At 45.8% G+C, this 17,342-nt stretch overlaps 1 protein-coding gene across 1 annotated transcript; it reads left to right on the top strand.

Moving 5' to 3' along the window:
* Positions 1-3,198: 3,198 nt before the first annotated feature.
* LOC109740650 (putative GTP diphosphokinase RSH1, chloroplastic) lies at positions 3,199-15,412 on the top strand. Its single transcript, XM_020299706.4, has 24 exons — positions 3,199-3,690; positions 3,821-4,041; positions 5,108-5,290; positions 9,355-9,420; positions 9,534-9,626; positions 9,732-9,863; positions 9,977-10,078; positions 10,161-10,238; positions 10,315-10,386; positions 10,969-11,076; positions 11,162-11,259; positions 11,889-11,949; positions 12,043-12,105; positions 12,185-12,241; positions 12,321-12,422; positions 12,509-12,667; positions 12,788-12,919; positions 12,992-13,078; positions 13,149-13,220; positions 13,627-13,713; positions 13,783-14,233; positions 14,535-14,596; positions 14,783-14,851; positions 14,935-15,412. The coding sequence occupies exons 1-24, from the start codon at positions 3,663-3,665 to the stop codon at positions 15,025-15,027; spliced, it is 2,676 nt and encodes an 891-aa protein (XP_020155295.1). The 5' UTR covers positions 3,199-3,662; the 3' UTR covers positions 15,028-15,412.
* The last annotated feature ends 1,930 nt before the right edge of the window (positions 15,413-17,342 follow it).

Below are 17,342 nucleotides of genomic sequence, written 5' to 3'. Positions count from 1 at the left end.
CCACCGCCTCCTTCAACTCTCTCGCCGTGCCCCGCGGCAAGGGTCGTGTCGCCCCGATCTCCGGGTCTAGGCCGTCAAGCGCCTGCACGGCTACCTCTAGGATGAGCATACATGCCCAGGTCAAGTCTACGGGTTCTTCACCTCCTGTCGGTCCATCAAAAACACGTCGGCGACTGCGTTCATGATGGACTTAGCCGAATCCATGCAACAACTGAGCGTCGGCGGCGTCTGCCTCTTGTGCCATGCGGCAACGAATTTGAACTATGCCGCAGAGTCCATCCTGGCGTAGAGCGTCCTCGGGCTCTCGGTGATGCTTGCGGCGTCCTAGACTTGTCACCGGAGCCTGCGGCAGCAAGGAAGTCGAGCTGCTCGAGATCGCGATATGGAGAGCTCGCGGCGGTGGAGCGAGTCAGCCCAGTTTAGTGCGGGCCTGCAGTGTGCGGCGCTTGCGTTGATGGCTTCGAAGCGAAACGCGAACCAGCGCTCTACCTCAGCCAAGCCAGCGCTGCCCGCCTCCATTGTCAGAAGGCTGCTGCTGGTGAGGCCACGGGCCCACTGCCAAAACCACTTCCGATCCACGGAACGTGTGCGAACCATTAGGTGGAGGAGAAAGCGAGGGAGATCTCATTGCTGTCCTTCGTGGGATTTTTGGTGGCGGCGATGTCCGGGTCCTAGAGGCAGATCTGGGCGTTATCCTCGTCCAGTGCTCTGTCTGCAACTCTTTTGCCTCCACAAGATCCAACCAATATTATGGGAGGAATAAGAGGGAGAGGTGAGGCGGCGTAGAGTTGGACTCTAACCGGGAGTCTGCGTCCTAAGGGAGAGAGACGTACATAAAAGAAGGAAGCAGCAGAGACATGTGGAGGCCCATGTGGAGGAACGCACGGCCCGGCCGATGACCAAACGTAAAAAACAAAGTGCAAGATTAAGACCACCTCGGATATAGAAAATAATATGAGCAAAGTGGACGGACGACGAACGGACAAAAAAGATGAAATTACGGGGTAGGAAGCGATAACCCCTTTATTAATAGGTATATATATAAAAATATAAATATAAATATTAAAAAAAAAAAGACCAATCCAGTTTCCGAATCGTGAGGCAATCAGATGGCCCATAATCTGCGTTCCCCGCCGTGCTGCAAATCCTTTCTCCCAAAATGCATATGAATACGAACAATTGTCGCAGGGATCACCATCCCAAATATTTCCATAAACCTTTTTACCAACATACCACTACATGTTAGAAGAAGTTGAGACAAATAAAAAGAACATATATGCACGCATAAATATCACAGCACTCACGAGCTAGACGTGCACTACACGCTCTTCATCGCTCTGCCCGCCATCAATGTTCACGACTATAAAAGCATCTCCAGCCGCGTCCCCAACAAGGCCCCCAGGCGATTTTTCAGCCGCCGGCGCCAAAAAATTGGCCCAGTCGCGCCCCCAAAGGCCCAATTTTCGCCGGCTCGGGCCGAAATTGGCGCCGGCGGACCCAACCCGAACCCGGCGTGCTGGGGGCGCCGGGCGAATCGTTTTTGGCGCGAAAGAGCCGCGGGCCCTCCTTGCTAGCGACTCGTCTCGCTTCTCGCCGCTTCGTCGTCCTCATCGCCTCGTTTCCCGCGGCGAATCAATACCAAAGCTGCCGCGCCGGTCAGCCTCCGCCATTGATGCCTCACGGGCGGTGCAGTGAAGGCGTGACGACGCGCGTCCCCGCGCATGCCACGCGTAAACGCGGCGGCCACGCGTGCGCGCGGCGCCTCCGCTTATATAAGCCGACCCCCAGCGCGCCGGTGGCACGCACAGAGTCTCCACCGCCGACGCGCCCTCTCTCCTCCTTCCTCCCTCTCCTCTCGCCGTCCCCAGTTCAAAGAATGGCCGAACGCTTCCCAGGCGACGGCGCGGCGGCGAACGGCTTCGGCCGCCGCCACCTTCATGGGGACGAAGCTCGGCTCCTCTTCGAGGCCGAGTATCCGGTCCCGCCGGACATGCGGGTGCCCGGGGCGTGGAGAATCAGCGCCGGCGGGGTCCCGGTGCCACCACCGCCCACCGGGGCGGCGCGGCGTGCGGAGATCGCGCGTATCCGCGCCTCCCTGTCGCGGGCGGCGAGGGAGGGGCCGCGCTACGTCCTCGACAGCCCGCTCTGGGAGCCGTACTTCCGCCGCCGTCACGCCGAGCAGCTCGAGGCACCAACGGCGTCGTGCCCTCCGGCAGGCTCAACTCCGAGGGGTGGCGCCGATGGTGGGGCGTGCCCGGCCGCACGCTGGAGGCCGTCCTCGAGTACATCGAAGGCGGCAACACGCCGAGGCTGCAGTACCCCGACCCCCCGTCCTTCTCGCCGCCATGGGAGCTCGTGGACGCCGAGGCGCATGGACCCCGGGGCGTCCTCCTCCTCGTCCGCTCGGTCGACCGGCTCTCCCTGCCTCCGCCCCATCAAGCCGGAGCCCCAAGACACGCCTGTCAGCCGGCGCACCCGCAGCTCCGGTGTCCGCATCGCCGACTCGACCCCCGCATCTGGCCGCCTCGTCCTCGTCGCGCCCAAACCGGAGCCCAGCCTCCCCCTGGAGTATGAGGAGATAGCCCGGCGCGGCTTCTCCGACGAGGACGCCCTATGGTGGGCGCGCGACGACTACCTCCGCGACGAGATGGTCCGGCAGCGCCGGGCCCTGGAGGAGATAGCCGCTCGCAAACGTGGGCGCGAGGACGAGCACGGCATCGTGATCCTCGACAGCGACGACGACGAGGACGCCCCCGGACTGTCCAACCCGCCGCGCCAACCGGGGGAGGGCTGCAGCAGGGACGGCGGCCGCGGCGGAGGCGACGACGACGACGGCGGCGGCGACTACACGCGGTTCTACAGCCTCCTCGGCATGTAGAACTGCAAGGGCGGCGGGCGGCAAGGAGCGGCGAGGGAGACGGCGAGGAGCAGACTAGTAGCGTTTTTCTTTTTCTTTTTTGTAAAATATTGTAAATATGAACGAACTCGCCGAAGTTTGGTTTAATTTACGTCGTGTTTGTGCCAAATTTAAGTTTTCAAAAAAATGTGGGCGCCGTGACTGGGGCATCACGCCCCCAACACACAGTTTAACGCCGGTGCGTCTCTAGGGGTGATTTTTAGCGCCTTCTGAGGGGCCAACGGCTGAAGATGCTCTAACACGCACGAAAGATAACTCCGATGAATTCCTTGCGCACAACCAGAATCACCTTTTTATGCCAAGAGGAGCGAAAGTCGAGGCCACGAGCACTTACTAGTGGAGAGGGAAGCATTACGATCCAGTGATCCACGCCATTCCTGCCGCGAAACCAGAAAAAATCATCAGAAAACCCCAAGAACAAAATAGAAAAGAAATCATAGGGAAATTAAAAGTAGAATCTGAGACCGGCAGAGGTAAAGCTCCAGCCTCCAACCCAGCCCTCTCGCACAGACAGCCCTATTTTACTTCACCACGGCCGCGGCCTTTGTGTGGCCTCCGTCCCCTGTTATCCCTTCTTCTTCCCCGTCTCGCCTCCTCCCTCCTCCTCCCCTTCGGCAAACCCCCTCTCGCTCTCCACCGCTCGCCGAGTTCTGCCCAATTCGCGCCCTGCCGGAGCCCGGGTCCACGAAGAGGCCCCCCTTTCGCCGGCCGCCGCGCCGCCGATGAGATTGGCCGCCGCCGCGCCATGCAACCCCCGACGGCCGCTCTGTCTGGTAGGCCCCGACTCCTCGTTAAACCTGCAATTCGGTTAAGCCTCTCCTGTTGCCTCGCCTTAGGTTTTTGAGGGGAGAATTCTGCTTTCGGAACCTGATTTTTTGTTTTTGTTTTGTTCCTGTCGCGTAGCGTCGTCGCTGGAGTGCGCGAGCTCGTGCAGGGCCTTGTGGAAGGGGGGCGGCGGAGCTGGGAGGCCCTACGAATGCAGCGTCCTCTCCTGCGCCTGGAACGCTCCACGCGCGCTCACCGGCGCGCTTGCCAGCACCACGCAGTGCTCCTCCTGTAGCCACGCTGAAGCCGTAGGCGGCGGGAGGCGGCGAGGTCGCCCACGGCAGAGTAACAACAACACGGTGTGTTGCTCCTACCCGTTAGAGATTCTGCTATATAGCTGTGCTGTTGATAATAATTCGGTATCTCTGCTACTTTAGGTTTTTATAACCGAGTGGCAATGGATATTAGTGTTTTACCCCATTTTGGTGGAATTAGTGAAATTACTGATCCGAAACATCAAAACCAAGGTTGATACCTCTAGCCTTTGGGTCAAGGGCCATTGTGAAGTACCTTGTCTCAAGGGAAAAAAAATTTAAATCCCCATTTGTATGGCAGGTTATTTCCTTACGTGTTCCCATCAGCAAACTCATTTAGGATCAATTGCTGCTAAATGTATTCAAAATGACTTGCGTTATGGAAATATGTGTTCTGTAATCACCTTGTCAATTTCACAATCTGTAATCTCTTGTATGCACTATGCCCTTTGGATTGTCCACCATTGGCATACAGATTGTATGTACTCATACAGGCTTAATGCCTGCCGCCCCACCATTATTTTCTTAGCTCTCCCATCTTGTTCACAAGATAAGATTGTCAGAAATTGACACACGTCAGGTTTTCATCTTTTGACTACTGACTTCAACATAACATATTCATGGTCTTTATATGATAACATTGTGGAACTAAATTTGCTTGAAATATACTAATTAGCTTTTGTATTGTCAGACTGAGTACTTTTGTGTATTTTAGGTGTGGAATTTTAGAAGTTTGATCGCGCATATTCTAAAGTGAGAAACAAATTGGTAGCAGACGGAGGAATTGCTATTCCTTAGAGAAATCGGGCTAATCTCTTGTTTCATTTAGACCGCAGTGAAAGAGTTAAAATTCAAGATAATCACCCAACAACAGCAAAATCTAAGGCACATGTCTATTCAGAAAAGCATGTTCTTACTTCTTAGCTACCATAAACTAAAGACAAAGTATCTAGAGACTGGCTGACATCCAATGGTGCTGATACTAATACTGAAATAGTTAATTTTGCGAGTATCTGACTTCTCATACCGATAGTTGGTCACTGTGCGCATTGGTTGCATTTGAAATGTTATAATGATTCTTTCCTTAATAGTTATCGCCTTTTATTTCCAGCTACTGCACATCACCTGGGCAGAAGACATCAACAAAGGAAAGTTGGGCCATGGTTCATCAGCTAGTTTTGTTTCCTCGGTAAAAAAAATCAGATATTGGTCAACTCCTGTGAAGTCAATGTGGAGGGTTTCCTGCTATTCGTCAGGACCGTTCGACCTTGTTTCTCCAGAAACGTTGTGGGAGGTGTGCCAACAAACCAAAAAGCTCAATACTCTTTGCTCATTTTTGGTGTATATTTAGTTTGCACTAGTCATGTTCACATGCCTCTTTTTCTAAAACCAGCTTAAGATTATGGTTAATTGCTTTGCTCTATCAACATTTTATTTGCTCACTAGCTTTATGACCATTTCATGATAGTATGTTAATGAATATAATGTTTGTCGTCATTTCTCTTGTTGTTTCGCAAGTATCCAAGCCTATACAACAGCAGCAGCAACAAAGCCTTTAGTCCCAAACAAGTTGGGGTAGGCTAGAGCTGAAACCCATAAGATCTCGAAACCAACTCATGGTTCTGGCACGTGGATAGCTAACTTCCACGCACCCTGTCCATGGCTAGTTCTTTGGTGATATTCCACTCCTTCAGATCTCTCTTTACGGACTCCTCCCATGTTAAGTTTGGTCTACCCTGACCTCTCTTACATTATCGGCACGCTTTAACTGTCCGCTATGCACCGGAACTTTAGGAGCCTGCCCTGTGCACGCCCAAACCATTTCGGACAATGTTCGACAAGTTTTGCTTCAATCGGTGCTACCCCAAACTCTATCATGTATATCATCATTCCGGACCCAATTCTTCCTTGTGTGGCCACACATCCGTCTTAACATGCGCATTTCCGCTACACCCAACTGTTGAACATGTCGCCTTTTAGTCGGCCAACACTTAGCGCCATACAACATTGAGGGCCGAATTGCCGTCCTATAGAACCTGTCTTTTAGCTTTTGTGGCACTCTCTTGTTACAGAGAACGCCAGAAGTTTGGCGCCACTTCATCCATTCGGCTTTGATTCAATGGCTCACATCTTCATCGATATCACCATCCTTCTGCAACATTGACCCCAAATATCGAAAGGTGTCTTTCTGAGGTACCACGCCCATCAAGGCTATCCTTCTCGTCGTGCCTAGTAGTACCGAGACCGAACCTCATTTAGTCAGTTAGTTCTACTAAGCTTAAAACCTTTCGGTTCCAAAGTTTGTCTCCATAGCTTAACTTTCTATTAACCCTTGTTTGACTATCATTGACTAGCGCCACATCATCCTGAAAGAGCATGCACCATGGGATATCTCCTTGTATATCCCTTGTGACCTCATCCATCACCAAGGCAAAATGATAAGGGCTCAAAGCTGACCCTTGGCGCGGTCCTATTTTAATCGGGAAGTCATCACTCATCACTGTCGCCATCACTTGTTTGAACACTTGTGACAGCATTAGCATGCATGTCCTTGATGAGGGTAATGTACTTTGTTGGGACTCTGTGTTTCTCTAGGGCCCACCTCATGAAATTCCGCGGTATCTTATTGTAGGTCTTCTCCAAGTCAATGAACACCATATGTAGGTCCTTCTTTTTCTCCTTTTATCTCTCCATAAGTTGTCGTACCAAGAAAATGGCTTCCATGGTTGACCTCCAAGGTATGAAACCAAACTGATTTTTGGTCACGCTTGTCATTCCTCTTAAGCGGCTCGTCAGCTTATTTCCATGGTAATTAGTACAACTTTTCCAATGTTCTTGAAGATTGGTACTAATATACTCCGTATCCATTCTTCAGGCATCTTGTTTGCTCGAAAAATGATGTTGAAAAGCTTAGTTGGCCATCCTATTGTTATGTCTCCGAGGCCTCTCCACACATGAATGGGGATACAATCAGGGCCCATCGCCTTGCCTCCTTTAAAGCCTCCCTGATCTTAGACTCCTGGATTCGACGCACAAAACGCTTGCTGGTATCATCAAAAGAGTCGTCCAGCTCAGTGGTAGAGCTCTCATTCTCTCCATTGAACAACTTGTTGAAGTACTAACACCATCTATGCTTGATCTCCTCGTCCTTCACCAGGATCTGATCTTGATGCATTTGACTTGATTGACATCCCTCGTCTTCCTCTCTCTAATCTTGGCTACCTTATAGATGCCCCTTTCGCCTTCCTTCGTGTCTAAGCGATGGTAGAGGTCCTCATACACCTGACTCCTTGCTTCATCCACAACTCGCTTTGCGGCCTTCTTTGCCACTTTGTAATTCTCTATGTTGTCTACACTCCTATCTAGGTGTAGGTGGTGTAGGTGTCTGAAACAATCTTTCTTCTCCTTAATAGCCTTCTGGACATCGTCGTTCCATCACTAGGTATCTTTAGCTTCTACTTCCCCTGGTCACACCAAACTCCTCGAAGCCACCTTACAAATGCAAGTTGCCATCTTCATCCACATATTGTTTGCATCACCTCCTTCCTCCCGAGGGCACTCCTTGATAACCCTCTCCTTGAAAGCCTGGGCTGCCTCCCCCTTGAGCTTCCACCACTTCATTCTAGCGACTTTGGCACGCTTATCCCGCTGGACACGAATCCGAAAGCGGAAGTCAGCCACCACAAGCTTATGTTGAGGGACACCACTCTCTCCTGGTATCACCTTACAATCTAGGCAAGCACGCCCGTCTTCTCTTCTCGAGAGGACAAAATCAATCTGGCTTGAGTTTTGACCACTACTAGAAGTCACTAGATGGGATTCTCTCTTTTCAAATAGGGTGTTAGCTACGATCATGTCGTAGGCTAGAGCGAAGCTTAAGACATCTTCTCCTTCTTGATTTCTGATGCCATAGCCAAAGCGCCCATGCACCCCTTCAAAACCTGTGTTAGATGTACCTATGTGGCCATTGAGGTCTCCTCCTATGAAGAGCTTCTCGTCAATAGGTACACTACTAACCATGTCCTCCAGGCCTTCCCAGAACTCCCTCTTGGTGCTCTCACGGTGGCCTACCTACGAGGCATACGTGTTGATAACATTGAGAACTAAGTCCCCGACTACCAGCTTGACCAGGATAATTTTGTCCCTTGCCTCTTGACGTCTACCAGTCCATACTTGAGGCTCTTGTTGATCAAGATGCCTACTTCATTTCTGTTGGTAGCTGTCCCTGTGTACCACAACTTGCAGCCGGCATCCTCCACTTCCTTCGCCTTCTGTCCCCTCCATTTGGTTTCTTGTAGGGATGAAAATGAAGCGGAAAGTTTCTGTTTTTCTGGAGGAAAAATGGAAACGGAGAGGAAATATGAAAACGGAAATGGAAATGGAATTTTTTATGCAGAAACGGAAACAAAAACAGAATGGTGTTTTCCGGTGGAACAGACGTGGAAATGGAACTTTCCGTTTCCGTGAATATGGAATTTCTGTTTCTAGTATAGGCCCATGGCTGCTTTGTAGCCCAACTACCAAAGAACACACAATGAGACGATGAGCAGGATGGATCATTTGAGGACCAACTTTTACTACCACACACATACTCAATTAGACCTATACGAAATTGTCATGTACTACTATAATACTACCCTATGTTGCTAACGCAACCATATTAATTTGTATCCATGTTAACAATTCCTTGAATTTGTTTGTTTTTTTATGTGTGTTTCTCTATGATTCAAGGGGGTTTCAAGTTCCGGTCAACACATAGTTTTGTTTCCGTGTCCGCTCTGTATTTGCTCCGTGTCTATTTTCAGTAGTATCTGTTTCCGTATTCATTTTCAGGGTTTCTGTATTCGTTTCCGCTTCTGCATAAAAATATGAAAACAAATGTGGTAGCACCCAGTTTTGTTCGTTTCCGCTCCATTTTCATCCCTAGTTTCTTGGACGCATAGGATATCAATACCTGTCTTCACCGTTGTGTCAACTAGCTCCCGTAACTTAGCTGTCAGGGACCCTATGTTCCAGCTACCTAAGCAGTCCTACTAGGCTCCGAGCATGTACAATGAAATCAAATAGCCTTTTGGTGCCTTACTACTGTAACACCACATGCACTTCCTTAATCTTGTCGACACATTTTACATTACAATAATGAAAAAAATAAGCAACATTTTTCTTCTTCATATTCTTAGAAAACGTGAAAACATCCAAGGTAAACACTGACTTGGTAGCACGGTTGTTGTTATTCTTGGTTTGGCATATTTAATGTTCAAGGATCCCTCCTGAAATGCAACTAAATATTTGTTTTTGTTCGAGGCAAGGTTGGATTTTTTTTATTGCATGTTAACTATTAATGCTGTTACATAACAGAGTCTCAGACCAGCTATCTCGTACCTTCAACCTGAAGAGTTGAACTTCGTACATGACGCTTTAAAGGTAATACATCTGATATTGTTCTTCCATGTGCTTCTGAATAATATTCTAGACTGGCTGATTCCTCTGAGAATGCATCAAGAGGCCGTGTCATGATAGTTTATTGTCTAATGCAGTTAGCATATGAAGCACATAATGGGCAGAAACGCCGGAGTGGGGAGCCTTTTATCATTCATCCTGTTGAAGTTGCTCGTATTCTTGGGGAGCACGTGAGTAGTAGTATATCATTGAACCTGTAAAGGCATATTTTTCTCAAGTATCCTAGTATGAACATAATGAAGTCAGGCTGTGCTCTACTCTATGGACATAACTAGGAACTTGACTGGGAATCAATCGCTGCTGGTTTATTGCATGACACTGTTGAAGATACTGACATGGTTACTTTCGAAACAATCCAAAATGAGTTTGGGGCAACAGTAAGTCGTATTGTTGAAGGGGAAACAAAGGTATACTTTTCATCTCACCTGTTCACATTTTCTATTGTACTACTAACTGTAGAACTTATATGATCTTGATATAGTTTCAGTGCAATCATAAACCTATTTCATCACAAATACAGGTGTCTAAGCTAGGGAAACTTCAATGCAAAAATGAGGGTAGTTCAAAACAAGATGTCAAAGCTGAAGACTTAAGACAGATGTTTCTTGCAATGACAGAAGAGGTATTTATCCCATATAGAATGTTTCAGCGGCAGCATTTTGAAGTCTAGTTTCCCAATAAAATGAAATAATAATCTTCTGCAGGTTCGTGTAATCATTGTGAAACTGGCAGACAGGTTGCATAACATGCGTACTCTTACACATATGCCTCAGCACAAGCAGGTAGGTTCTTCTTTTCATTGGTATAAGATCTCGCTGTAACTCAGTGACATCTTATTGTAAGCACTGCTTTTTCCAGTATGCTATCGCCATGGAGACACTGCAGGTTTTTGCACCCCTAGCAAAACTTCTCGGGATGTATCAAATAAAGGTACCTTTGATGAAATCGCCTTAAATGATAGCCATTATTGTTGTGCATGGTCCAACTAATTTCATTACGGTGATACTTCTTTTATGTTACTGATATGTTGTTTTTGAACAGTACATTCTTCTTTGCTACTTTTCAATGTTTGCTTTTACCTCTGTTGAAATGTTAGATTTGTTTATTTCACCGCAAACTTGATTATACAAATGTATTGGGGGACTCTCAGTTGACCTTCAAGTTCAATTACAAACCCAAGCATCCAGCTCCTTGGTTTTTTTAAACCAGAACATTTGTTCCCTGTGATGGTGGCTTTGGGGGACTTTAATTGACCTACTGCCAAAGTCAAGGGGCCAAAGAAATATGTTCCCTTATCTTATATATAAAGCAGATGTTTATATATGGTATATTACAGTGTTAAAAATTTTGCCCTTATGCGTTTTTTTATGTGTCATACTCTGTAGATCCATGCAATGTGAATAATGTTTATGTTATCTCAAGGAAGCATCTTACAATGCCATCTGATTCTTAGCTCTGTGCAGTCTTAGTAGTTTGGTTATTCCATTTGATGACTAACACTTCACATTGCAGTCTGAGTTAGAGTATCTGTCCTTCATGTACATGAATCCTGGTGATTTCGCTGAACTAAGGAAAAGAGTTGATGACATCTTCAAAGCCCATGAACAAGAATTGGAAGAGGTTCTCTCTTTTGATATTGCACACTAACATGTTTTTGCATTTAGTGTTGAATTATGTTTCTTGACTTTGCGATTTTCAATTCCAGGCAAATAAAATCCTAAAGCAAAAAATTGCTGAGGATCAATTTCTTGATCTTGTGAGTGTTGAAACAGAAGTGCGCTCAGTGTGTAAAGAACTTTACAGGTAGAGCAAACATGCTACTCCATAGTAAAATGAGCGATGTCTTTAGACTTTACCTTGGTTATGATAAGTTTATTTTATTAGATGAGCATTTAGACTGCAGAGTCTCTATGTCTACTTACGCCCTGTTCGGAATCGCGCCGCTCCAAAACTCTGCTCCCGGAGCGGGCGGAGCTGCAGTTGAAAATCACGGAGCTGCAGTTTCCTCGCTCCGTGGATTCCGGGAGTGGGTGGGTTGCCGAACAGGGCCTTAGTGATGCAATTTCTGTATATGATATAGATGTGCTTAGCTTATTGTTCTATGCCCTGTTTCTTTTGAAAAAACGAATTTCCAGGGGGGATACTAGTCGCCGCACAATTTCTCTGTTTATTATAAAAAGGAAAAATAATCTGTTTTGCCACTGTATCGCATTATTGGCAAAACATCAGTTCACAATGTGGCACAGTTAGGGAAATTGATTTTTGCTGCTGCATAATCTTTTGTTCAGCTGCCTCTCATTTACATTTTACAACCGAAAAATCAAACAATGTGTAGTCTTATTAGGAGGTAATTATTACGAGGTTCCATGTTTGAAATAGGCTGTAAGATTTGTTCTGTTGGTGGATTGTTGATTGTTTGGATCATCTTGCAGCATTTATAAAACCGCTCTCAAATCCAAGAGTTCATTAAATGAGGTAAATCAGGTTGCTCAGGTACGATGTTCTGAATATCTTTATAGGTGATTATTCCTGCTCAGTTTATTATCTTATGAATGTCTTAGTAAAACATGTTTTTATATTGTTCAGCTGCGGATCATCATAAAACCAAAATCCTGCAATGGTGTTGGGCCACTGTGCACCGGACAACAGGTAATATTATATACTAAGTATTATCTTGTTTATGCGGTCAATTTATCGCTGATGCACAAGTATGTTTGATACAATTCAGATCTGCTACCATGTCCTTGGTCTTGTTCATGGCATATGGACACCTATACCTCAAGCTGTGAGTTATGCGCCCTCTGTTATTCAATGTCGTTTTGACTTGCTTCTATCATTTTTCTAAAACTCAGCTATGCCGATAGGTTAAAGATTATATTGCAACTCCAAAGCCTAATGGCTATCAAAGTCTACATACTACAGTGATACCGTTTCTTAATGAGAGTATGTTCCATTTGGAAGTTCAGGTAATGTTGCCTACTCTTAGCAATTTAAGCTAGAGAAAGTATAAGATTGATTTAAAGACACAAATTATGCTCCAACTGTATTGCAGATAAGAACAGAGGATATGGATCTGATAGCAGAAAGAGGCATTGCTGCACACTACAGTGGAAGAGGGGTGGTTTCAGGACCTGTTCGTCCTGGAATATCTAGTGGAAGAAATTTAGATGGGAAAGTGATCTGTCTTAACAATACAGGCTTTGCTCTGAGGGTATATGTTTTATTACTTAGTATAATTACAGTAGTTTGTTAAAGCTTATCGCAGTTCACATTATTTCTTTTATCTCGCTTGACTAAAAAAAATCCTCCAATTATTTGTCATCTCCCATAGATTGGTTGGCTAAATGCAATCCGTGAATGGCAAGAAGAGTTTGTTGGTAACATGAGCTCTAGGGAATTTGTGGATACTATTACCAGAGATCTTCTGGGAAGCCGTGTCTTTGTGTTTACACCTAAAGGCGAGGTAGTCACTGAACTTGGAGAGCATAGCTTTTCTTTGGGTTTGGCACTTGGCTAACTATATTTTCACTCTCAGATTAAAAACCTGCCTAAGGGGGCCACTGTGATTGATTATGCATATCTGATCCATACAGAAATCGGCAATAAAATGGTAGCAGCAAAGGTTAGTTGTGGAAACATTAGTAGTATGATTTAACAATTAATCATGAGGGTGCTCATGCTCTTTTTTTCAGGTGAATGGTAATCTAGTTTCACCAATCCATGCGCTTGCGAACGCTGAAGTAGTGGAGATAATAACTTACGATGTTAGTATTTCTCACACAGATGCATGATTTATTTCTGTTATATTATTCTGACAAATTTAGTAGTGTATTCTTCGTCTTATATTTGGTTGAGATAGGCTTAGTAAGGAAAAATTGCCATAATTAGAAGGCTAAGCCCCCCTTTAATCTTGTTCCCCAAATATAAATTTCATAAATTGTGGTTCTGAAATTTATTCAATTGTATAACCATCTAACTAAAAAATTTGTAGTTTCATATTCTTCACTTGTAGTTGAGCTACCAAATTGTTGAATTGCTACAGACAAATCTATACTGCAGCAATAGGATTCCATGGCAGTATGTATTGACATTGACACACATACGTTAGCTCTTGAGTATCTGGGTAAACTCGACTTATACACATATTTCCCCCCTTTTGTCTTGTTGCAGAAATTGTCCAGTAAATATGCATTCCAGCGTCATCAGCAGTGGCTGCAACATGCCAAAACCCGCAGTGCTAGGCACAAAATTATGAAAGTAGGTATAATCATCATTGATTTCTTACATTATTAGATGGCTGTAGTAACTAATCGTTTGCATATTCAGTTCTTAAGGGAGCAAGCTGCTCTTTCTGCCGCTGAAATAACGGCGGATGCAGTTAATAACTTTGTCGCTGATCTTGAAGATGAAAGTGACAGCGAGCAGTTAATTCCAACCACACAAAACGAGGACTATAAATTCAATTGGCAGAAGATATTAAGTTCCAACAAGTTATCCTTTGTGAATAAAAATAGCGATGGCTTTTTACCAGTTAACAACATTCACACGCCAAAGATTAATGGGAAGCACAACAAAACTGTGAAGGAACTAGGCATCAAAATTAATGGTTCAACAGTTCGAGGTGATAGCTCCACTGAGTTCATGCGCCCTGGCGTCCCGGCCTATAAGGAAGTTTTTGCTAGTTTGGATAATTGGAAATGCGGTAAAATTTCCTCTTGGCACAATACAGAAGGCAACTCTATCCAATGGCTTTGCATAGTGTGTGTTGATCGAAAAGGTAATACTCCTTTACCATCAAACTTTTTTACTAAACTGAAAATGCATTACTAGTGTCTACAATGTACCTTCAGAGAGTAATGCCAAGTTTCACTGCAACTATGTTCATCTCCATTTCGTGCCCATGCCTAACTGTTTGTTTATGCTCCTGAAACAGACGCTTCCTCAAATGGATACATTAATTAGTTGAAGCATCAATTAACTAGCAGTATCTATTTTCGCAATTTATTATGGATCTATGTTATTGAGCTTTCATTGCAAACATTAGTAAAACCATGTCAATTAATTTTTGGGATGCACAGGGATGATGGCTGAAGTTACTTCGGCTTTGACAGCTTGCGGAATCACCATATGTTCTTGTGTGGTAGGTGGACTGAATTTCCCTCGATAATTTTAGACAGTTATTTCTGTGTGTGCAAATTAGGTATCAAGTACAACACGCCATTTCTTAATTTATTAGTTTAACTAATTCCTTGGTCCTTGTAATTGCATTTGGCAATCATCTCCATATCTACTGTTTTGTGTTGACCATCTAAGTTGCAATTTTCAGGCGGAGAGAGATAACAGAAGAGGAATGGGTGTGCTGCTTTTCCATTTTGAGGGAACTGATGAGAATGTGGTACACTCCCTTGGCTGACCTGTATATATTTGTTTTACTTTACAAGTGTGTATATTCAACCTAAGTCGACGGCATAATTGCAGGTGAGCGCATGCTCCAGTGTTGAGATGATTCTTGGTGTTCTTGGTTGGTCTGCTGGGTGTAGTTATAATCCGCTTGGTGTTCTTGAGTGCTAGTGTAGTCGTGATGCACAGTTGACCTTCATCTCCACTGAAGCTGAGACAATTTTGGAAGCACCAATGATGAAATGTTTTGGGAGCAGTCGGGTCTCGGCTCCCTTTACTTTGTCAAATCAGGCAGAGTGAAGGCAGATGAAACTAGAACCAGATGTTACCACGCTTCATTTGGAAGCGAGAGAGTGTACATAGCTGAGCGAGTAGTATACTGTTAGTGCAGGGATTGGCTGGGTTTATACAGAAAAAGGCCTCCGTGAATGACCAAATAAAGGCTGGTTTCTTCTCTCTTTTTTACCCTTCTGAGGGTTGCATATACTAGTTGTGTAATTGAATGTGCAGCTAGAGTTTTGACCTGGAATCTCAGTGTCCCAAAATTTTGACCCTATTTGGATACTCAGTGTCATGAATCTCCTTTCTTACCCTATGGTATTGATTTTCTAAGAGGATAACCAGGTCGCATAAGTGCACTCCTGAAGAATTCTTATTTTTTAGCCGATAGGATTGTACTCCATCCCAAAATAAGTGTGTTAATTTTGATAACTTTAATACGAAGTTATACTAAATCCGTTCTAAAATAAGTGACTTTAGTACAAAGTTGAGTCATCTATTTTGGGACTGAAGGAGTACTGATAAACTTGAGACATTTATTTTGAGGCAGAGGGAGCACGTACTACATACTCCCAAAGACCTTAAAAAGTGTGCATATACAATTTTTATTATAATAGATTATGGAGTGGAATAAAAAATGCATGGGAAGATGCAAACAAATCATCCCTCTCTTCTTTAATTACCCTACTTTCAATGAGCTAAGTGCACATAAAAAATAAGAAGACCATACGTTGAATGTTATTGATAGTGACCTAAGTGTTTGTAACAAAATAAGGACACCATATGTTGAATGTTAATGGCCTCGATTCTTGTGTGAGGAGAGAGAAATATATTTTTCTACTTTAACATGCATTGGAAGGATAAAAATACATTTTTTGGATAAAATTTAAATGCTAAACGAACCCTTATTTGAGGACGAAGGGAGTAAACAATACAATCTGCCTCGGAAGATGTAACTGAGAAAGCAAGAAACCAACGCGATAACCAACCGGATCTAGATCGGTTAAAAGCAACTATAGCAGATGCCGTATAATTCTATCCTGCAAAATCGTTTTATGGTTCCACCTAAAAGAATTTTGCGGGAAGTGATGCCTCCAAGAAGAACAGATCTCGCAAAAGCTTACTGCTAACTTTAAAACTTGGATGAAACATAATTCCCGCTACATAGTTCATCACACGACACACTGGAGTTCATCACATACATAGATAAACATAGATCTAGCGGCAGGAGCGGCAACGGCTTAGTGCTTGTTGCCAAGGAAGAACGCCTCCGCCGACTGGCGGCAAGCATGGGCGAAGGCGTGCTCCTCCTTCGCGGCGAGCCTCTCGGCAGTCCCTGCTTCTTCGGCCTCAATGAAGCTCGTTGCGACAAGGAGCTCCGCATCTGTCCTACGGCAAGCCACGGTGTGCGGGTAGAGCTCCTCGTGGAGCCGGTCGAAGTAGGCCCAAGTTGATCGCTCGCCTCTGTAGAAGAGGCGGCCGCGCTGCAGCGCTTGCTCCGACCGCCAAGCTTCGACCAGGGGGTGGGGTGGGGGGGGGGGAGGAAGGAGCGGAGGGAGCTGTTGGCCTCCGCGCCGCCATGCAAGATCTTGCGCGGCGGCGACCCGCCACGACCGCGGCCTCCACGCCTGTGTGCGGATCCCGCCATCGCTCACCGGAAAAAAATCTCTCCGCCGGGTGGAATCGCTCGCCGGAGTTAGAAAGGAAGGCGGCGGAGGAGAAGGGAGATGACGGAGAAAATGAAGCACAAACCCTAAATCGTGCGTGGTCCGGTAGATATAGCGGCCAGGAGTGGTTTAACGGTCGATTGTATAATTTTTACGGGCCGGGTCAAATATAGCGTACCTGTTCGGACCGCAAAACAGGCAAAAACGCTATATTGGTCTGTATTATGCGGGCCGGCCAGCGAGGTTATAGGGCATTAGTTGCTCTAATAGCGGAGGCGTGGACACTAGAATCTGCAGCCACCCATGACGACGTGGGTGATGGAAGTGATGGTCATGCGTGCGAATTCATTCATCGCTAAAACCTTGTCCAGTGTCTCCTCTGACCGTGAGATGGTGCTATAGCGAACTCTTGTTTGACGTCTCTTCTGTCTGAGACTATGTCTTACGGTCTGGACGGCGCATGTCACTCTAGTGTCTCCTCCAAAGCGGGCTGCGTTTCTAGGCACGTCAAGGGCCCTTGTGTTTCTGCCCTAGATAAGT

Source organism: Aegilops tauschii, chromosome 4 (genome assembly GCF_002575655.3).
Source record: "Aegilops tauschii subsp. strangulata cultivar AL8/78 chromosome 4, Aet v6.0, whole genome shotgun sequence".
Classification (NCBI taxonomy): domain Eukaryota; kingdom Viridiplantae; phylum Streptophyta; class Magnoliopsida; order Poales; family Poaceae; genus Aegilops; species Aegilops tauschii.
This window is presented reverse-complemented; position numbering and strand designations above follow the sequence as displayed.